Source organism: Lemur catta, chromosome 1, assembly GCF_020740605.2.
Source record: "Lemur catta isolate mLemCat1 chromosome 1, mLemCat1.pri, whole genome shotgun sequence".
Taxonomy (NCBI): Eukaryota; Metazoa; Chordata; class Mammalia; order Primates; family Lemuridae; genus Lemur; species Lemur catta.
Window position 1 is genome coordinate 84,798,817 of NC_059128.1, and position 23,402 is coordinate 84,822,218.

The window sequence follows — 23,402 nt, forward strand, 5'->3', positions numbered from 1 at the left end:
TTACATCAATAGAAATTAGGTAGATCAGTTTATTTTTTGTATATTTCACAAGTATAATTTTGGAAGGGCTATTTGACAAATTTCAGCATTAACTGCCAACTCTATAGACATGTTTAACAAAAAAAGGCATTTACTCTTGGCCCTTTTAAATACAGGCAAAGTGCCCTCTTGCATCACAAATCCTGGAGATGCAGTAACAGACTTAAGGGCATAATATTAAAGAAATAAGAGATGTTTTCTTCCAACAGCTATTTAGTTGATAAATAATACAAACATACATTTATGGCTATCATGACCATCGGGGATTTGCAGAATAAACCCTATAGGCCTACCTACTTAAAAGGCTGAAACTAGTAAAGCAGTATAAAATCAGTGTTTTTATCCTTAGATTAACAATAACAGTGTAAGACTTCTTTGATCCCAATCTTGCAAGTTGTGGTGGGGAATCAGTAAGAGAAAAGAGATGGGGGAAGACTGGCAGTGCATGCTGAGTTAGAATTGGAACAGTGGCTCAAATTAGTCATCATCCAGATTAAGACAGTGTTTTCGAAAATCAAAAATGCGTCCTAAATCGTGGCATGTTGGAAAAGATATTAAGAATCAATCATTCGTCAGCCCTAAACACCATTTAATAAGTGCCATCAGTGGGCTTAAGGAATAAATAGGGATGGGGGGAGTGAGGCAAAGCGAGGTGAAGGAAGGAAAATGAAAAGTGGAATATGTTTCTTGGGGAATGAGAAAAGGCCACTGGAGAAACTGCTTTGGTTACCACTCAGATGTGCTCTTCCCGTAGGTTATCTCATGATCACCAAATACCAATCTTAGAGCACAGTTTCAGTAGATAGAATAGTCCTCCCTTATTCGTGGTTTCACTTCCCATGGTTTGTTATGTATAGCAACCTCGGTCTGAAAATATTCAATAGAAAATTCTGGAAATAAACAATTCATAAGTTTTAAATTGCATCCTGTTCTGAGTAGCATGATGCAATCTTGTGCCCTCCGAGACATGAATCATCACTTTGGTGTATCCAGGCTATGGTACCTGCCCATTAGTAACTTAGTAGCCATCTTGGCTGTCAGATAGAAAAAACATACTATATGAAGGGTCCAGTACTATCCGAGGTTTTCGGCATCAGAGGTCTTGGAACGTGTCTTCCTCAGATAAAGGGGGACTACTGTATTACATCTCAGTTTTGATAAAACTTCACTAAACTAATTTGGACTGAGAAAGAATACAAGTCTGATTTAGTAAAAAGCATCCATAAATATTCAGAGGTATAGTTTTGTTTCATCAAGTAAAAAGAGCAACTAATTCCAACTGTTGACGTAGTGACAACTAGAGCCTTTACCAGGCTTGATTTGATGAATAGTTAAGACATATTTTTGGGTCAACAGCACAAGATTATTGAACTTGAAGACTATAAACATGCTCCTTCCAATTTATCAAAACAATCCAACAATCTTTACTATTCCAACTTGCCAACAACTATAATTGTTTTAGTGAGATGCCTTCAAGAATGAAATATTTCTCAAAACTGTACTATGAAAAATAGGAGCTATTGGACATGAAACAGGTAACTTCTTTCAAACTTTAGCCAGTTTTCATGAAGTATTTATCTCCAACTTAACTCCAACATTAATTTGTGATAAATAGGACAATGATTAAAATTAGCCATTTCTCAAACCACACCTTTGAAATCACAGAAATGGACAATTAAACTCAGCTAGTCAAAATCTCCATTCAAGTCAGGATCAGACAGCCTTTAAAAATGTCTTCAAATAAACTGAGCTTTGAGGCAGGACAAAAAACAGAAAAATCTAAAACCTCTCTATCTGAAGCACCAATAATGGAGGCCAAGCAATTAAACCTACAAATCCTAATGACAGGTCTTTCCTAATGAAAAATCCTGAGACTTAAGCACTGTGACTTTACAGAAGGCAGGTTGGTTTAATGAGGAAATTTACTTTTAATAAAAAGACAATCAACAATATTTTATTTTGGGCACTTACTCAACATTTCACAGATCCTCAATAAGTTTTGAGGTAGGTCAAATATTAGCAGTGTATTTTACAAACTAAAATCAAGCAGATGTTATGTCACTTGTCCCAAACCACAGGAGTCGTCCTATCATGGTCAGGAATAACATGGTCTCTCTGATCTTTCAGATTAATCTTCTTTGATGTGTGAATTTAATGGTGATAGTTTGCAAATATTCAAGAAAACACAAAAGACGAGATCTAATAGAATTTCTACTTTGGGATATTTTAAAATTCTTAAATTGATCCTATAATGAGTATACATATTGTGGAATAACCTACTTGCTCTCATTACAAATCCATTTATATATAACTGATCTTAAAATTACAAATGAACACACTACTGATTTTGCTGCTTTTCTGCCTTTTGGGGTGGGTAGAGCAGGAAAATAACTAGCAAGCTTTCCTCAGAGCACTAGGCAGCCTTTAAGTGCAGATGCTATGTTCAAGGCACCATCTACTGTGATTTGGGATCATAGGAAAGCAAGCATACAAATGGAACCAAGATCCAGAAAAGATGCCTGGACCCAAGAGGGGAGGCTCTGTGCAAGTCAAAGATGAAGAGAAAAATAGTATCAGCTCAAGCTACTGATCCTGATTATCATGCCACAGCATTACAACAACTTACAGGAAGAGCTCCTAAAAGAGCAGTAAGCTTGTCCCAATAAAATCTGCTAAAGTTCTTACTAACTAGATAAACTACAAGTAAAATTAAATTGGTATTTTATTCAAGTAACATCTACAGAAGCAAATATCTAAATATGAGTTTGACCTGTCATGTAGATTACTCTAATTGTCACAAAACTAATTCACTTAGCTCATCATAACTACTTAAAATTATTTACCAAAATTCAGCTCATCTTGACATAGGTTCCTGGGCCAGTCTTCTCAACTATTTGTTTCATTATAAAATTTCTTTTATTTAAACAATTGCCAAATATTAGTAATACTAAAGGATTAAGAGTGGTTAATTAACTGAGAAATTAGAAGGAAAACACCATTATAGTGTTATAAAATACAGCATTCAGCAGAGCAAATTTCAAGAGTAAGGACATAGACACCTATCCTATGCTTCCATATAACCAAACAGCCCAATATCATTTGAATCAAAAAAGCACCCAAAAAAAGTGGGGGTGGGGGATGGGTGTTGGTGCACAGAAGGCAGACTACTGAAGACTTTTACTCTAGTGTCTCCAAAATTGAGTGTGGAAGTAAAAAGTTTCTACATTAAAAAAGTTTATATAAATTATATGAATTGCTTTCATAAAAGTCAAAATGAAAGTTCTGCATAGGACAAAAGATATGCCTAAGCAACATATCATATTTGCACAAGGCCACTGAATGTCATGGATACTAGTAACAAATGAAAAGCTTAAGTCTATGGCAGACAGAACAAAGATTTCAGTTTGGTATTCTGTAAGCCTGAAATGTAAACTACTCTTACTATATAAAAGCTGTAAGAACATACAGAGTTTTGTATAGAAACTCTTGTGCTTCTGGTTGGCACATTTACTTTTTTTTTTAATGGCCCATGTGATAGTATACATTTACTTGTTAATATGTGAAATTAATACAGACATTTGTGAGAGGTTGTGCAAAACTATTGTATTTACAAAAATGGCACAAAAGTGAATTCAACAGTCGATGCACATGCACGCTTCATTCACATCTTCAACAACAAAAGGTATTCTAAAACTACACAACTGAATAAGAATACTAGCTTCACCAGGAGCTGTTAAGCACTAGAGTCACATAAGTTACACCAAGAAGGCAAATATTGCCCAAGTAAAATTCTACTGTTAAAGCTGAAACAGGTTTAAGGCCATTCAAGTTCAAGAACAGAGATACAAATCTTTCAGAGCTCCATCTATTTGTGTTTGAAATATGTGACTTTCTTCCAACTTGTGGTCTTAAACATCTGTTTTACAAAATCCAAAAGGAAAATACAGAAAAAATCAATACAATAGAAGTTATATTAAATAAGAGTAACATACAAAGCTATAATTAAGCTGAAGTAATGAAAGCCAAACATTAAAACTTTAAAACTTGCTTGTTACTTGTTGGAACCAGCCCTATACTAGGAGTTAGGTAATATATACAATTATTTTCAAGTAGATTACTTATGTAGCTCTAACATGTCCTTTTCATCAGTGCACTGTCCAACTAATCAAAAACTCTACACTTGTATATTCCCTTATAATAGCAGCACACACTACTGCTACCTGCAAAGCTGTCAGTCTCAAATCATTTAGTGAAAGTAAATAAAAAGAGGATAAGTAACATATTAAGGAGAAATAATGGGAATTAGAAGATTCATGCAGTTCAGCTCTTTTAATCAGCCAGCCAGCTTGCTAGTAACAAGGGATGGTTTCCGTTGAGGAAGGTCCTGTGGAGTGGGAATGTGGTCACCAGTGACCTCCGTCTTATCCGGGGCTGCAGCAGGAAGTTGCTTGTTCTTCATTTTTGCTTTAGCCATGTTGTAATCCCCAGAATCAAAATATTTTTGCTACAAGAAAAAAAAAAAAAAAGAATCCAGATTAGAGTTTAAAAGCTTTCATATGTAACTACACTGATTTAACATGTACATGTGACTCTATACTGTCAGCATAAAATAGGTTGGCCTAAAAAATTTAAACATGAATATTAATTAGATAAAATAGCTATGTCTCTGTAGAGAGTTCCTGTTTAAGTCAACAATTGAGAAGTCGGGCAAAAACTTCCTCTTCAGGCTTTCTTGGAATCAAAAGTCCTGGACTCAAAGTAAAATAAATTTACCTTTGATTTACTAACAGAACCACCAAGGTCAAACTGTTACATAAATAAATTTGTAAATAAAACACATAACTCATTGACTTACATTTAGGATGTGCCACCCAAATCCAATCAAACCTAGTCATTAAAACTATTATTTATAGTTGCTAGCACTCTTGTCTAAGATGAACTTTTCTGCAAAAATTTAAATCATATTTATTTGAATTACGTAGTTCACTAAAATCAAAATTAAGGTAAAAATAAATGTTAGAGTAATAGAAGAAAACTCAGTAGAAATTAGTTATCACTTAAGACACTGAATAAGTATAATTATTGCTCTTTTTAGTTGGCCTTTATCACTAAAATATAAATTGTGATGAGAGCTAAAGATCAACATTTATATAACTAATCTACTTGAGTTCTACAGTTGAAAACAGATGAATATGCCTGGGTTCTCACTTACATCTATTGTGCTGAGCCCACCTCTACCAAGTGCCTGCTATACATGAGTCACCGTGTTAGAGTTGGACACATACAAAGATGGACAACAGTCAAGTAAAGCCATTATTATAATATTATCTTAAGTAGACAAGGTGCTATAAAGCAGGGGAATTTAACTTCAGTCTGGGGTTGGCAAAAGGAAATAAACCAGTATGAAATGTGGGCCCAGACAAAGGGAAAAATATACATATATAAATATTCTCTTAGAGACTTCAGGGATACCTCCTGTGATAAAATGAAATAGCTGGGAACTTGGTATAAGACTGTTGAGTGGACTCAGGAAAAGGTCTCATCAGCTGCCTCCCTCCAGGGACTACTCTTTGATAAGCCAGATCTGGCCTATGGCCAAAGGGTCTAAAGTTAGAAACTGCTTTTCATGTGTCACTACACATGTACCATACAGATTAAGAAAAGGGAACTTGGACCAGGCCCTACTCAGGCTTGCTGCAGCTTCGCTTCTGCATGTTTTAAAATGAGTTAGAGAGAAAGAAATTCAGAATTTTTGACATACTGTATTAAAGAACTGCTTCTGGCCAGGTGTGGTAGCTCATGCCTATAATCACAGCACTTTGGGAGGCCAAGGTGGGATGACTGCTTGAGGCCAGGAGTTCAAGACCAACCTGGGCCACACAGCAAGACCCCATGTCTACAAAAGATAAAAAATTAGCCGGGCATGGTGGCTCGAACCTGTAGTCCTAGCTACTCAGGAGGCTCAGAAGGGAGATCGCCTGAGACTCGTAGCATTTAGAGGCTATGGTGAACTACGATGGCACCACCACACTCCCGTCTGGGTAACAGTAAGACTGTCGCAAAAACAAAAGCAAAAACAAAAACCAAAAACCTGCTCTGCTTCTGAGTTCAGTAGCCTCTGGAGGAGAATACAGTAGCCTGTTAAATTTCTTATTTTGTCAAAATCTTATTTTGTCTAAATTTTGTGAATTTTAAATGAAAATATTTAAAAATCAACAAAACAAATTCTGGATGATCTGGATGAGAATCTTATAAAAGCCTCCTCCCACCCAAATTTATAGGCCATACTTATATTGGTACTGCACTGACCCTAAGCCATCACCTAAAGTGACAATGTTTAACTTTAAAGCCATGTTTTTTAAAACTGGACCCTCCGTTTTCTTTGGACTTCACAAACTTCACAAATATGAAAAAAACATGGGCTAGATTGTTTCTTGATAACCCTCCCAGCTGAGACTATGTAGTCACTATTAAAAGCTAATAATAACAATATATAATATTAACCTCACAATAACATTGAGTACAACACAGAAAGGGACCCAATATGATAATAATGTCAAATCCAACCATCACAAATGAAGAATAAACTGTTTAAATATGCCAAGGTAACTTGCCAAGCTTACTAACTAGTGACACAGAAAAATTAAAACCCAGAAGCCCATTACCCAGACTTTTTTTAAAAAAAATCAAAACTTCATTTCCCTAATATTAAAGAACTTATTCATTGACATTCTGGTACTATACATAATCATTCAAGAGTTCACTTCTCAAATTCTATATAATTACTGTTTCGACTGGTATGATCTTCATTCTCAATTATTTACATCTATAACACCAACTTCAAAATACAATGTGTATAAATTCTGACTTGAAGACACTTAAAAAGTCACAAATAGTTGAAAGCTAAAGGAAAATTACAACACCCCCAATATTGAAAGAAAGCCCATTAGCCTAAATTATGCTGGAGATTATTAGCAAAGGAAACATTTCCTAAACACATAATCAATCAAATCCCAAACCCAATTGAACAAAGATTATATAATAGTCAGGATTATATAATTTATTTCATAACTAAAAAGATACCTGATGGGATTGTTTTATAATTGCTTAGTATATATACATTCCACATAGTTAGATGCATAATGAACACAGTTCTCATCCTGCTTTTCTATTTATCCCTACATTATGATCTTTATAATTATATTTTAATACTGTATTCTGTTGACTTACTATAATTTATTTAACCACTTTCCTGCTGTTGGATAATGGTGATGCTTCTATTTACACGTAAAGCAACAAGGAATATCTTCAAACCTGAGATTTTTTTCCTTATATTGCAGTATACCTTTAGATTAATTCATAAGAGATTATTCATTCAAAGACCAGGAACACTTTTATAAATCTTGATCCATACCTCTTCCCAAAAATGACAGTATTAATTTTAAGGTTTTAAACATAATAAAGAGCATATTAGTTTCATTCAACTTCAACCTTACCAACAGGTATTATTTTAAATATTTTTCTAATCTAGTCATATGTACACTACGATATAATTTACATTTCATTGATTTCTATCATCTTTCTGTGTTTAACAATTATATTTCTTCTATTATATCCAGGGACATTTTAATGTTTTTCTTTTATATTTTAAAGTTCTCTTTTATGTATTATAGATATTAACTACCATTTTTGTAATAATTTCCTGATTTGATTATGTTTCATGATACAGGGTTTTACATTTTTATACATTTGGCATAATTTTCCTTCGTCATCCTATTATTTCAGAGCTGTGAATGTTATTCTTTCATGTAAGATTAAAAATACATTCTATTTTTTTGCCACTTTAAAATTTGTTAAAATATTCTTTTGAAATTTGGTTTATTTGGGAAAACAATCCACATATAACTATAGCTAAAATATACACACAGAGACACATTTTTGTAAGCAAGCAGCAGGTACCAGCATATTTAAGTATTTAAGGAGAAACATGATTTGGCATTTTAGTCAATAAACAATTCTCTTCCATAGATAATATTTCATCCTTCCCTGTACGGTAAATTTAAATATGCTTAAGCGAAAGCTGAATCTAATTTTTTACAGAAAAAAATTATTCTAGAAGGGGTTAGAAGGGAAAACTTAAGGAACAAACAGGCAGCATTATTTCAATTCTGATCTCATTGAGAAATGATGGTATCTACCTCATAAAGCACAGCAAAATTCTGAAAAAAATGTTTTCAATAATTTGCACTACTAAAACTACAACATATAAATTGTATCACAGTATCTGACTGTGAAACATATTACATAAAGGGGATTGTAAGCCATGCTTTTATAAGTGATCACTTCATCCAAATAAAATACATTTTAAGTCTTTAAATTTATCCTTCTGCTCTTGTTAAATTTTTACCTATATTGAAGGTTATTCCCACACTGTGGGAATAACCTTCAATATAGGTAAAAATTTAACAAGAGCAGAAGGATAAATACTAGCTGCTGAATAGTGGTTGCTTTTGGAGAGATGGAGGGAAGAAGGGGTTATATAATACACATAGGATAGGTAAGCTTGAACTATATCTATAACATTTTCTTTCTTACAAAAATAAAACTGAAGTAAATGTGGCAAACCATTAACATTAAATCTGGGTGGTGTGGAGTATACATGGGTTCTGTTATACTTTTATTTGCATTATTCTACACGCTTGAAATAGTTTATAATTAAAAATGTTAAAGAGCTATGGATTCTTATCATGCATATTTATAGACTCAACAGTGTAAAATATTGGGAAAAAAAATCATACACACACACCCGATAAGGCACAGAACTACATATGCACTCATTTCACAATCTCTGTTAGCACACTGAGTTCACAGGTATTAAGCATTTGAAGATTATACATGAGAACTTACCCCTTTCTGCAATCGTTTCCTTAAGAAATCTGAACCTCCAGGCTTTTGTCCCAGATGAGGATATCTTGCTTTTAATTTTGCTTCTTCAGCTTTCTCTGGACTGGTCACTTTATCTTCCATTTCCTGAAATAATTTCAAATAACTTACTTCTCTGTTATACTCAGCTATTTAAAATAATTCACTTTTTAATATCTGGATTCTGATTTTAGTAGTTGAATGCCAAGTAATACAGCATCTGACTAAGAAATGAAGCACAGAAGCCTTTAAAACATCTCTATCTTGTTTTTCAGATGATCCATGTGATAGCTCTATTATAGCTATGATGCATGTTTAACACCCCACACACTGGATAAAAATATCAAGATAGCTCAGCTCTGAAGTCTTGCTTGCCATTTCTTTCCAGTCATGTATAATACATTTATAGTCAGTCACCTTCTATGGAACTCTTCAGTTCTTTGCCTATATTTAGAAAACTATCCTAATACTGTTAAAAGATAAAAGATCTTTTTGATCTATTTATTCCAAAATTATATGATTTGAAGCTCCTTAGACTCCTTACTAGAAATTAACAGCTTACCTTCTCACGTCTCAATAAAAAAGAAAAGATAAAAAAAAAAAAAAAAAATTAATAGCAGCCTACTTATCAGCACATTTTCCTTGAATAAATTAATACCAATGACTCTGATTTTTGTAAAGGAGAGAAACGTCTTTATCAATCTTTACATCTGTGTATATTATTGCCTAATTTCCCCCATGTTTAAAATGATAAACTCTGTTCATGTCAAAGATCTTGTGTGTGTGTATATATATGGTTGTTTTTTTTTTTTAAGAGACGGGGTCTTGCTCTGATTGTCCAGTGGTGCAATTGTAGCTCACTGCAATCTTGAACTCCTGGGCTCAAGGGAAGATCCCATTTTTTAATTTATCAAAAACCTGCTTTCTGACAGGATAGCCTATTTCTTCAGCCTATTCATTTTTAACAGCAGTCTTGATTTAGTTTACCTTTTTTCCAAACTGTGACATTTCAGAAAGAAGTAGTGTTTATCACTTCATGGCAAGAAGGAGAAAAATGAATGAATCAGGAAAAACAAAGCTGTCCTGAGACGGGTAGCCTGGGAAGCTGACAAGGCACACTTTCTAGCTACGGTACTCATTTCTGCACACCAGATCGGCAAATTAGGTTATTAAATAAGAAATGCCCAATTTCAAATCAAAAGTATAGTTTATTATATTTCAAACAAGAAGCAGTACAATTAATCCAAGATAAAGACTGCGTTTAACTACAGTTTTGTCATTTTAACGGTAGCTTGTTTATGCCAGCAGCAAAGAACCCTGCAGAATGAGTGGCAATGAAATCTTGAAAGGAATTTTCCATAGCTTGTTGAGAATTGAATACTTTTTCTTGCAAGAAGTGGTCCAAAGCCTGGAAGAAGTGGTAGTCAGTTGGTACGAGGTCTGGTGAATGCGGTGGATGACAGAGAGTTTCTAAGCCAGCCTCTGTAGTTTGAGCAGTGTTGTTTGTGAGACACGTGGTGGAGCATTGTCTGGCAAGAGGACTGGCCTGTCTCTATTGACCAATCTTGGCTGCTTGATCACAAGCATCTTCGTCATTTCATCCAACTGGTTGCAGTAAACATCCACTATAATTGATTGACCAGGTTTCACAAAGCTGTAGTAGATAATACCAGCACTGGACCACCAGACAAACACCATTACCTTTTCTTGATGAATATTTGGTTTTAGACTGTGTTTGGGCACTTCATCTTTATCCAGCCATTGTGCCAAATGCTTGCGACTGTCAAAAAGAATCCATTTTTAATCACATGTAACAATACAGTATAGAAATGGTTTGCTTTTATGTCATGACAGCAAAGAAAAGCAAATTTTGAGATGATTTCTCTTCTGATGCTCGTTAAATTCATGAGGTATACATCTATTCAGCTTCTTTACCTTGCCCATTTGTTTCAAATGGTCCAATACTTGCTGCTATTCACACGTAGGTTGAGATGGATTCACTTCCACTACAGTTTTCAAGTCATCATTATCCACCTTAGTCTCAGGTCGTCCATGTAGCTCCATTTCAAGATTAAAATCACCAGAACAGAACTTCTCAAACCACTGACATACTGTGCGTTCATTAGCCACATCCTTCCCAAACACTCAGTTGATGTTTCGAGCTGTCTGTGCAGCGCTGGTTCCACGACGGAAGTCATATTTGAAAATAACACAAATTTTTGACTTATCCATCGTTTAACAAAAATTGCTCTAAAAAAAAACCTTTGAAAGATAATCACAAGCCAAAACGTGCATTTGAAAGACTGAGGATGTACCTTCACAATAAACATAAAACAAGAAGTGTTAAAGTGAAATGTCAGATATCCATTGTCAAACTTAGTACTTAAGGGAATCAGACATTTCATACTTATCAACCTAATACCCTCTGAGTATCTTGATTCTTCCAGGTTATTTATGAATAGCCAAAAAGCAGGAATGTGAAATCCATAAATGTTAAACTTAGTGTTTCTTGTGTATCAAGTAAATCATTTATCTTTCTAGGAACTGGAAAAAAACTTCATAAAATTTTTGCATATATTTTACTCAAAATATAATTACATGTTTTATAGTCAGCTTTATTTACTTTAAATATTGCTGATACTTCATCTTGAAAGGCTTCTTCATGTGTTGTTACACTTTCTCATTTTCAGTCTTGGAGGACTTTGAAAAAAAGCTGCTGCCGCCAAATATACTTTGTTTTCTACGGGGCCTCTATATGTATGCTCCTTTTCTGCTCACGTGTTCTACTTTTACACTGCAGTTTTGTTAGGTAGATAGCGAGAGATTCCAGGTCTCCTAGGGACAAAAGCTGTTGCTTTGGTGCGATTGCCCCAACTGGGAAGAAGGCCCCCATCTTGGTCCTGCCCCACCCTAATCTCCTGAGCAACTGCCATACCTGGGGAGGAGGGAATACCCTACCAATCTGCCCATCAACTTAGTGTGCCAGCTGGAAAAGAATGCAGAGGACTGTCTAGCCCATAGGCCAAGCAGCATAGGTAGTACCAGAGAGTTTGAAAATTGACCTCGAACAACCCACATGTGTAGTAATGCAACTCTCAACTGTCCAAAGTGGTTCCATGGTGACGTCTGAGCCACTAGGGAGGTCCCCATCAAGGTGCTATAAACCAAGATGCAGACCATAACCAAGTCCCTTTTTGCACCCTTCTTTTTGGTCTCCCTTTGCTGCGACAATGGGTCAATCATTGTCTGTGGTGTGTGTATGACGCTCTGTACACCTTTATCTTGCTCTTGCTCTATAATCCTATCTTTCTCTCTTTAATAAACCTCATTTTCGTGCTTGCCTTACTATCGCGTGTCTGGTCATTCTTTGGCCATGAGCGCACTAATAACTGACATTTCAGACTAAAACCTGACAGTTTCAAAACATTATGTTGACTTTCAGTCTCTTTACAGTGGTCACATCATTCACTGACTTGACATACACAAAATTCAACTATGCGCGCTTAGCTAGAAAAAGAATTTAAATAGTAGTGGTGACTCTGCCAGTCATTCCACTTAAGAAGGGTATGCCTGAGAGAGAGGTCAACTGTGAGGTATATGTGCAATTCTGCCATTCCCACATTAGTCTCTATCCTTGGGTATCTTTCGGACTGTACACTTACCAAAGTGCTGTTTATCACTATAGTGTTTAAAAACTCAGCCCCTACAACACAAGCTTATTACCTCAGCTGGCACTCAACTGAAGAATCACCTGTCCAGCTCAAACATTGGACAAAAAAGTGACTTAACTTCCCTACTGAGAATTGATGGGGCAGTCTCCAGTATGATTATGTCTTCCCTAGGATATTCTCAAGAGTGATTTTAGTTATATGTAATTTTTTTTGTCATACTAACTTTAGAACCCAACCCCATGTACGATATGACTACACTGTACTCAACACAAAAGCCTGAGAAACACTATAAATTCAAGGTTCCAGTTTACTGTAGGAAGGCGAGCTGGGTCACTGCACAGTTTCTGTGTGGCTCAGCCTTCACTGCAGACATCTACTGTAGCCCAAAGGTGTTCCTAGTGCTTGCTGCAACTTGGAAGTGGAATTGGAAGAAAGGACCCACTCTTGGGTTTCCCTATAAGGTTGGTTTTAAATGACACTGGCTGAAAAGGACCCCAAGCTGATTGCTGTCCTTCAGTACCAACACCTTCAACAGGGTGTTAATGGAGTCCTGTATTACATTAAAACCATTCAGCTTTCCTCAGTCTTGGAAATGAGAGCACTCTACTTCCTCTGACTTGAAGTAGTTCTTAGACGCTAGGAGAGATTCCTTAAAGTTTTGGGTTTATAGCAACTTTCCCCTAGTTTTCAGTGTTTCCGCAGGTTTCCTTTATTTGATATAAAAGGAGGAAAAAGTTGTACACAATTCTGGCATTCCCTTATTTTCTTAATAAGGAATACATTTATAGGTACATTTATATATAACATTAAACATCCTCAATTAAACTAACAGTTTACTATTTAAATGTTTTGGACAAAAACCACGTACAGCTGAAAATGTCATTTACATTTAGAACGGATTTACAACATGTCCTACAAAAATAAATCAATTCTTTCGTTTTCTTGCCAAATACATAGCACAATGTCAAGTCCCTGCTAGCTGCAACTTTCTAGCTGGATTCAGAATTTCAGTTGCATTTAACAGCAAGATAATATGACGCAAGCCACATTTTTAAATGTGGTAAAAAGATCATTAAAATGTCCACAATACTTTGCATGAAACCTACAGAAACATTTTCACCTTCTGCAGACATAGGCAGTTCTAAGACCTTAAACAAGTTCAAATATTGGACCTTCACTAACAATCTAACACAGTGAGTTCCTATTAGATTCTGCCAATGACATCCCCACCAGATTAAAAGGCAAGGAAAAAAAATAATCCATTCTGCACCTGGCGATGCTGCCAATAATCGTGAGTCCCTGTGAGCTCCTACAGGAGGACATCTAGCAGATAATCAGGGGCTCTAGTAGCAGCTACATATCTATCAATGGGTATAGAAGATGGTGGACTCAGAACAGTACTCGCTCCTGCAGGGTCAAAGGCTTTCTTCAATCATTCACCTCTGGAAACATCACCTTACCCCTTTTGCTCCTCTATTGCTTCTAATAATTTGTAACCTAATTTCCTAAATCATACTGCTTTCTATTTATTATTATTATTTTTTAAATATTTAATTGTTCTTGGTGTGACCAGACACACCAAAAGTAAGGCAAGCATAAAACGAAGTTTATTGAGGAAGGACAAGATAAGTTTACAGAGCAAGAGCAGGATATAGGTTAAAAGGGGTAAGAACAAGAAATAATACCTTCGCCACACATAATGAACGGACCCCAGTGGATCCCCCTGTTGGACACGCACCCCCCCCCCAACAAGAAGGCCATTGCTTTCTATGTAGATCATGCAAAGTGGTTTCTGTTCCTGTCTTCTGATGGAATACTGATAAAATCAGGTACAATAAGCAATTTATCCTTATAGGCATGCTCAACATTGTAAAACAGGGCACAGATTTTGATACGATTGCATGTTTTTGGGCACGAAAAGAATCCCCAATCATTTACTTTAGCAAGAATGAAAACAAATGCCAAAACAGGTTTGAGATACAGAAGAAATAACAAAGAAATTGGTATATATGCACATATACTGACAAAATATTCTGATTTTAATGTCTTTATTATGTGGGGTTAAAAAAAGAATGGAACAAAAATACTATATAACAGTACAGTTTTTGGTTTAAGTAACACTCAGAAAAAGGTTTATAATATTTATTTTACATTTTGTTTATTTAAGGATGCATGATAAAATTTCAATGGGAACCAATTAAATAATAGAAATAAAGTATACAAACTAACAGTGGGGGTAAACTGGAAAAAGAAACCCAATAAAAAAAAAAAAAGGGGGGGGGGGAGAGCAAGAAAAGGAAAAAAAAAAAAATTTTTAAAAGACCAAAAAGCAAAAGGTAACACAAAAGAAACAAATCCCAACGTGTCGATACCACAATAACCATAAATGGACTAGTAGACTGTCCATTTTAATCCAGTAGCTGGATTAAAAAAAAAAATTCAGTCACTTCCACTTGTTGAGTTTAAAAAAATTCTAATGGATAGCTACATGTAGAAAACTGAAACAGGATCTGCACTTCTTTTTGTCACCTCTCACAAAAATCAACTCATGGAGGATAACAGATTTAAAACTTAGGGTGTGAAACTATAAGAATTCTAGAAGAAAATGTTGGAAAAACTCTTACAGACATTGGCCTAGACAAAAAATTTATGAAGACCCCAAAGGCAATCACAGCAACAACAAAAATAAATGGGACCTGATCAAATTAAAAGCTTCTGCACAGCCAAGAAAACTATCACTGAGAGCAAACAGACAACCTACAGAATGGGAGAAAATATTCTCATGTTATACATCCGATAAAGGGCTGATAACTAGACTCCATACAGAACTCAGCAAAATCAGCAAGGAAAAAAACCAAACAACCCAATCAAAAAGTGGGCAAAGGACACGAACAGAAACTTTTCAAAAGAAGACAGACTAATAATGGCTAACAAACATATGAAAAAATGCTCAACATCTTTAATCATCACAGAAATGCAAATCAAAACCACAATGAGATATCACTTATCCCCAGTGAGAACGGCCTTTATCAAAAAGTCTCAAAACAATAAATGTTGGCATGGATGCAGAGAGACAGGAACACTCATACACTGCTAGTGGGACTGCAAACTAGTACAACCTCCGTGGAAAGCAATATGGAGATATCTCAAAGAGATACAAGTAGAACTACCTACCCTTTGATCTAGAAATCCCATAACTGGGCGTCTACCCAAGAGAACAAGACATTCTATAAAAAAAGACATCTGCACACTCAAATGTTTATAAGTAGCATAATTCACAATTTCAAAGATGTGGAAACAACCCAAGTGTCCATCAATACATGAGTGGATTAATAAAACATGGTATATGTATACCATGGAGTTCTACTCAGCCACAAAAAACAATGGTGATATAGCACCTCTTGTATTATCCTGGATAGAGCTGGAAGCCATTCTAATAAGTGAAGTATCACAAGAATGGAAAAACAAGCACCACATCTACTCACCATCAAATTGGTTTTAATTGATCAACACTTAAGTGTATATATAGTAATAACATTCATCAGGGGTTGGGCAGATGGGAGCGGGCAGGAGGGGATGGGTATATACACACCTGATGGAGGCAGTGCGCACCGTCTGGGGGATGGACAGGCTTGAAGCTCTGACTCAGGTGGGGCAAGGGCAATATACGTAATCTAAACATTTGTGCCCCCGTAATATGCTGAGATAAAAAAATTTTTTTTTAATTCTAAAAACATAAGGAAACAGGTTAAAAGTAAACATGGAGGGAGAGGAATGACAAACCAAGACAAATCCTAACCAAAATAGAGCTAATGCACCTATATTAATATCAGGTACCACAGACTTTAAGACAAAAAGCATTACTAGAGACAAAGGATCTAAATATTCATGCCTCTAATAAAACAGCCTCAAAATATATAAAGCAAAAATTGGCAGAACTACAGGGAACAACTGACAACTACACCACCATGAAATTCAGCACACCTTCTTCAATTATTGATAGCTGAAAAAGACAAAACAAAGTAGTCAAGATACTTGACTTTAATTTTGTACCCAACAATTAGGGAATGCATATTTTTCTCAAGCACAAATAGAAAAATTGACTGAACACTAGGCCATAAAGCAAGTCTTAACTATTTTTATCCAGACTACCATCTATGACTGCAATTCATTAGGTTAAAGTAAGTAACAATTTAAAAAATCACAAATCTCTAACATTTGAAAATTAAAGATACACCAAATAATTCATAGTTAACCAGGCAAGGGTGAGGAACCTGCTGCCTGAGGGCCCCATGTGGCCTTCTAGGTCCTTAAGTGTAGCCTTGTAGGTCCTTAAGTGCAGCCTTCTGACTGAATCCAAATTTTACAGAACAAATCCTTTTATTAAAGGGGGTGCAGTACAGAAAGATGAAGTTTTTCTTGCCTTCTTTGGTGCTTAAAAAAGAACAATTTTGAAATCAGAAGGCTGCAGGTTCCTCACCCATTGGAGGGGTGGAGGAAATGATGAGCTTAATTCAAATCTGGTTTTGAAATTTTACTCTCTAAGAAGCCTTTGTGTTATACAGCAATTTTATTACATTTTAGAAATAGATGCTGGAATGTAAATGGATTTATTTAGCTAAGTGGTTTCTATGCCCATAAGTCATAGGGGGGAAGGTGGGGTGGGCAGAGGTAGAAGCATTCTAAATTTGGGGCTATAGGGTACAAATTGGGAAAGCATAAACTCAGGATATTTTAACAGAGATATATGCTCATGATAGATCTAAAACAAAAACCAAAACCTTAAGAACAGTATTTTAAATAGTATTCTCTTGACACCCCCAAATATCTTCTTTATATACACTACACCCAGCACAGAGCCTAACATTTATCAATGATAGGCATGTGCATTTTTGCGCATTATACTAATACATTAGAAATCCTGTCTGTAAGTTGGTGGGGTATAAGTTATAAATACATACGTGTAAGAAGGACATTTAAATAAGAATTAATTTGTAGTCTATTATGGACTGATAATAATTATGTCTGAAAGACTGAGACCACTTTTCAGCCTTCAGCAGTTACAAAACAACATAAGCAATAAAAATCTGACCGCTCTAAGCAAATTCTCTATCTGCTCAGCAATATGTTCACTGACGTACCAATTGATGAATAAAGAGAAAGGATTAATGAAAGCCAACAAATCCTGTGGGATATTGCTGGGAAGGTACCAATACTATATCAATCTCTATGGAAAATTACTGTTGTCCTATTAAGTCCTTGCTGCTTGTCCAGTACCTGGCATTTAATGAGTGTTCAATAAAAATCTACTGAAAGAATACAATGTACTTCGATTATTTCCATAAAGCTAAGACACTTTCTACACACTTGATAGTTTCACCATCAGCTTATCTTTGAAATATTTAATATTTCATGTTATGGGAGACACAGGTTCAGAAATAGAAGTTAGTAAGTATTAAAGTCTTACACAAACAATAGAAAGAAACCTAACAAACTGCTGTACAGCAAACTAAGATAGCCAAGAGAAACATTTAAAAACTTTTCTGAGGTTTACCTCTAGACTGTTAACAATCAACGGTTGCACATAAACCAAAAAAGCAAGTTGTGCTCACTCTAAATAGAAAAAGAAAACACTCTTGAACCTTTTAGTGACCAAAGGTAGTCAAAATGGCCCCAGAAAATACCAATATTAAGCTATTTTAAAAATACTGGGGAAAATGGGAAAGCAATTTATATCCACTCGTTACTGATGATAAATGGAAATCGTTATTTTCCTCTTCCACCACTCACAAAGGTACCAAGTGTATCTTTTAACCCAGTGGTCCCCAACCTTTTTGACATCATGGAAAACAATTTTTCCACAGGGTGGGTGGGTGGTGGTGGTGGTGGTTTGGGGATGATTCAAGCACATTACACTATTGTACACTTTATTATTGTTACATTGTAATATATAATAATTATACAACTCACAATAATGCAGAATCTAATACTGCTGCCACTGATCTGACAGGAGGCAGAGCTCAGACAGTGATGGGAGATACAGGGAGCAGCTGTGAATACAGATGAAGCTCCCCCAGCTCACCACTCACCTCCTGCTGTGTGGCCAGGTTCCTAACAGAACACAGACCAGTACCATACTGACTGCTCGGGCATGGGGGTTGAGGACTGCAGTTTTAACCAACAACAAATATTTCAGTTCAGAGTTTTACTTCAGTTATCTTTTTTTTTTTTTTTTGAGACAGGGTCTTACTCTGTCACCTGGGCTAGAGTGCAGTGATGTTATAGTGTCATCATAGCTCACTGCAACCTCAAACTCCTGGGCTCAAGTGATCCTCCTGCCTCAGCCACCCAAGTAGCTGGACTACAGGCCTATGCTACCAGGCCGGCTAATTTCTCTATTTTTTTGTAGAGACAGGGTCTCACTCCTGGTCAGGCTGGTCTGGAACTCCTGGCCTCAAGTGATCCTCCCACCTTGGACTCCCAAGGATTAGGATTACAGGCACAAGCCACTGCACCTGGCCTAGTTACCCTTTCTAAGACATCTTAGTTTGATGCTATCAATTGAGATGTTTTAAAACAAAAATTTTAAAGCTACAACATATATGAAAAAATATATATACACATCCCTCTAGTTTCATTCAGATTTCTTAAGCGGACCTAAGGTAAGGTTCTTACATTACCATGGCCTATCCCTCTCTTTTTAACTGTAGTAGCATTGCCATTTGTGTTGGAATAGTACTTTGGCAATGATTTCAACAGAAAGGTTCTGAGGAAAATTCATTCAACCAACATTTTCTGAACATTAAGCACTATGCCAGGTGCTGTGGGAGAAAAGATATATAAAGCAGGGTCCCTGACATTAAGCTGGTCACAATGAAATTAGAATATTCTAAAGTTCCCACAGGCCTCTTCTCACCCTCAGGACCAGCGCACATGCCTCTCTTAGCTTAGTGTTGACAGATCCATGAGGTCTCTACTAAAAACTTTTAAATGTTTTGTTTTCATTTCAGCACTCATCTAAGAAACAAATACAAGCATATTCTGGGGTTTCTAAATCACCATCTCACCTCTAAGTAGTGCTATGTGACTTCCATGTCTAAGCTTTTTTTGACAGACTCAGCAGACTACTTTTAACTGTCCATGATAAGGAGAAAAGAATGCGCCAAGCTCCTTGGCTCACGCCTGTAATCCTAGCACTCTGGGAGGCCGAGGCGGGAAGATTGCTTGAACTCAGGAGTTCGAGATCAGCCTGAGCAAGAGCAAGACGCCATCTTGTAAATAATAATAATAATTAATTAATTTTAAAAGAAAGACTGGAGCTGAATTTAAAATCTAAATGTATCTATGACCCTGGAGAGTTAAATGACCTCCCACCTTACTTTTAGAAAAAGGAGAACTGAGTCATCACATAGCCTACGGGAGTATTAACTTGCCAGACTCACAAAGTCCCTGCACTTTAACAATTGTTACCATATTCTCAATACATTGGAAATCTAGTTTCAGCAAAATACCAGCCACACTGAATTAATTTAGACTGGCATTGGCTGGGCGCAGTGGCTCATGCCTGTAATCCCAGTGCTTTGGAAGGCCTAGGCAGGAGGATCACTTGAGGCCAGGAGTTTGAGACCAGCCTGGGCAACAAAACAGGACCACCCTCCTCCCATGACTCTACAAAAAAATTTTTTTAATTAGCTGGATATGGCAAATCCCTGTAGTCCTAGCGACTGAGATTGGGGACTAAGCCACTGAGACTGAGGTGGGAGAATCGCTTGAGCTTAGGAATTTGAAATTATGGTGAGCTATGTATGACTGCACACCTTGGGCAACAGAGCAAGACCCTGTCTCTAAAAATAATAAATAAATAAATTTAAAAATTAGACTAGCTTTGTATTTAATTTGCCTTACTTTTAGGGTGGTAAAAAGTTAAGGGATAGGAGTTTATACTTTTATTTTTATGTTTGTACACATTTGTTAATAATATCCCAATAAAAAATATGAGTCAATCTGGTTTTCTTCTCTGAACAAGGGTGCACACACTACTCAGGGTAGAGAAATAGTGACTTAGCTCTTATTCTGTGCAGGGCCAAACTTTTTACCTTAATTTTTCAGAGACAATAGTCAACCTACCATTAAATTATAAAGGTATTTTTAGCTGAATACTCTGGCTTTAATTGAAAGGTCAATTGAATGCACAGACAATAACCCAATTTTTTAAGGTCATCTAACTGTTCTTCCAAATAGAAGAAACAGGTGACTTGGCCCACAGGAACACAGAAGTGACTTTGCACATTTTTCTCATGTTTAGGGACAGTATCCATGCCACAGGCACTTAACATCTATAGCCAATCCTCAATTCAAGAAGAATATTATATTTTTAACACATGTTGGTTGATATTAACGACAGGAGTTAAAACCAAAGGACCACTCATTAAGAGAAAATATTCAAGGGATCCTCAGTATTGTTAAAAGACATATTAAACTGTTCCAAGTAAAAGCACGTACACTCTAGAAATCACCACTTCATACTCTGGCAACTAACAAATCTTACCAAAGAAAATCACAGAGTACACTCTTGCGCACCGGAAATCAAAGCTGAGTTTGTTGTCAGTGTTTAAGATATCATAGACGTAGGTTTGTTATTTTTCTGGGTTCCTAAATCCCAAACAATAATAAATACCACAACAAATATTTTACAATACATAGGTGATACAATACCACTAAGATTGTAATCCTTCAACTATATGGAATTTTTGCCGCAAAAGTCCATTTTTTTGCAAAATGTGAAAAATATCTAATTGTTTTCAATGGAAATTCACAAATAATGTGGTAACTTGGCCTATTCTTTATGCTATTGCTGTTTTCTTGTTTTTCTTCAGTGACTTTACAAGTAACACTGTAACAGAACTATCCAACTCAGGAAATTAACATGGTTAAGAACATAGGGAATGGGTTTAGAACACTAATCCAATTTCCAACCTGATTAGGAACATAAGTGCAACATTAAGCAGAAACCCTTACAAAGTCCAGGCATTAGGCCAAATCTTATTTATGATAACACAATCTGATTTTTAAGAATAATTAATTGTTGGTAACTCTCCATAAACAATTTAGGAAACAAGATACCACCGACCTTTCTCATTTCTCAGCCAGCTCCACATACTCAGAAGGACAGGGCAGCAGAAATAATTACGACAGTAGGGGCAAACACTAGCCTAGATAAATATAAAGTCTTTGTACTCTTAATTTGAACCATACTGGAATTGCTGGCATATTCCCCTACACCAGAAAGATACTTCAAGTAAATTTACAAAATATTCCTATGTTTCCAAGAAAAACCTGATCAACTAAGTTAGTAAAAAAAATTTTTAATTCCAACCTTTCGATTTTTAGTCAAGTATCATATGCGAATCTCATCGGCTAATCTCTTTGAGCACACGCTGCGCCACTCTCCGTTTACTCACCTCGTCTAGGCCTCACAACACCCGTAAGAAGCAAATACTATTATTCTGCTTTCACAGATGAAGAAATTGAAGCCTCAAGAATTTAGTAACTGGCCACAGTTACAAGGCTCACAAGGGTTGGATCTGAAACTCCAATCCAGGTCCGCATCACTACTCAAACGCGAGATGCTGCCTTTGCAGTTAACTGCACGCCTACAAGTAGTTGGGGAGTTTTTCAAAGAAAAAATCAAAACGTCCTAAGTAAAGTGAAGTTCATAGAAAAACGTACGTTCTACGCCTAAGCACCGAGTCCTGAGCGATCATGTGTACTTAAGAGGTTAAAGAAAAACGCGATGCGTTAGAGAAGGCACGGTTCGGGACAGACGCGAGGAGCGTCCAAACTCCCACCACGCCGACGCTCACCGCCGGAGCTGCCGCGGGAGGCCCAGGGAGGGCTCCGCCGCCGCAAGGGCACGCGCAGCTCCCCACCTCGGGCGCCCCTCCGCGCGCGGCCGTCGGCCAGGCCCGGGCAGGCCCGCTCGCCGCGCACGCTCACCTTCTGCTCCTCCGCGGAGGCCGCCTCGGGGACTTCCGCAGACATAGCGCTCCCTCTGCAGACGAGACGCCGGGAAGAGACGCGATTACCGGGTGGCCGAGGCCGCCGGGCCACCGCCTCAGGCCCGCCGCCCGCCCCCACTCTCCTAGCGCCCGCCGGGGCCGCCTCCGCCCGCGAAAATGGCCGCCGCCTGTGACGACACGGAGACCCGAGACGCCCGGCCGCCGCCGCCGCGCCCCTCCCTACTGGACCCGGCCTCTCCGGCTCCGCGGCGTCCAAGCACTTCCTCTTTCCTTCGAGCGCCGCGGCTCGCGCCTCACCTCACATCCGCCTGGGGCGGCCGAAGGCTTCCTGGGAAGTGTAGTTTTAAGTGGAGCCGCCTCTCCCCGCCCTTTCCTGCCAATTCCGGTCCCTTCTGTTCCAGGGGCTTTACTATTTCCACTTTGTCACCCCCGCCTAGTCCCACTGGGACTCTGCAAAGCGTCATGCTGCTCCCCTCCACAAGTCTCTGCCCACTCTGCTTCACCTACTTAACCCCATTCATCTCTCACAACCCCAACTCTACCTCACTGCCGCGCGAGAACCTTTCCTTCCTGAGCCTGGCCACTAAGTCAGATCCACTTCCTAAAGGCTGTCACAGCTCTGTCCATTCCTCAGCAACACGCACTGTACCATTAGACAGTGATTGTTGTGATTACTTTATTAATGTCATCTTGTCTCCTCAGATGAGCCACACCAGGGCAGAGACCTTGTGTGTATTTAGTTATATTTCAC

General features: G+C 37.2%; 1 protein-coding gene across 1 annotated transcript; it reads right to left on the reverse strand.

Moving 5' to 3' along the window:
• On the reverse strand, positions 1-22,864 carry ARPP19 (cAMP regulated phosphoprotein 19). The gene is made up of 3 exons (XM_045529515.1): positions 22,629-22,864; positions 8,947-9,069; positions 1-4,543 (listed from the first exon to the last, which is right to left on the reverse strand). Exons 1-3 carry the CDS (start codon positions 22,671-22,673, stop codon positions 4,373-4,375), a joined length of 339 nt encoding a protein of 112 aa, XP_045385471.1. The 5' UTR covers positions 22,674-22,864; the 3' UTR covers positions 1-4,372.
• Positions 22,865-23,402: the final 538 nt, after the last annotated feature.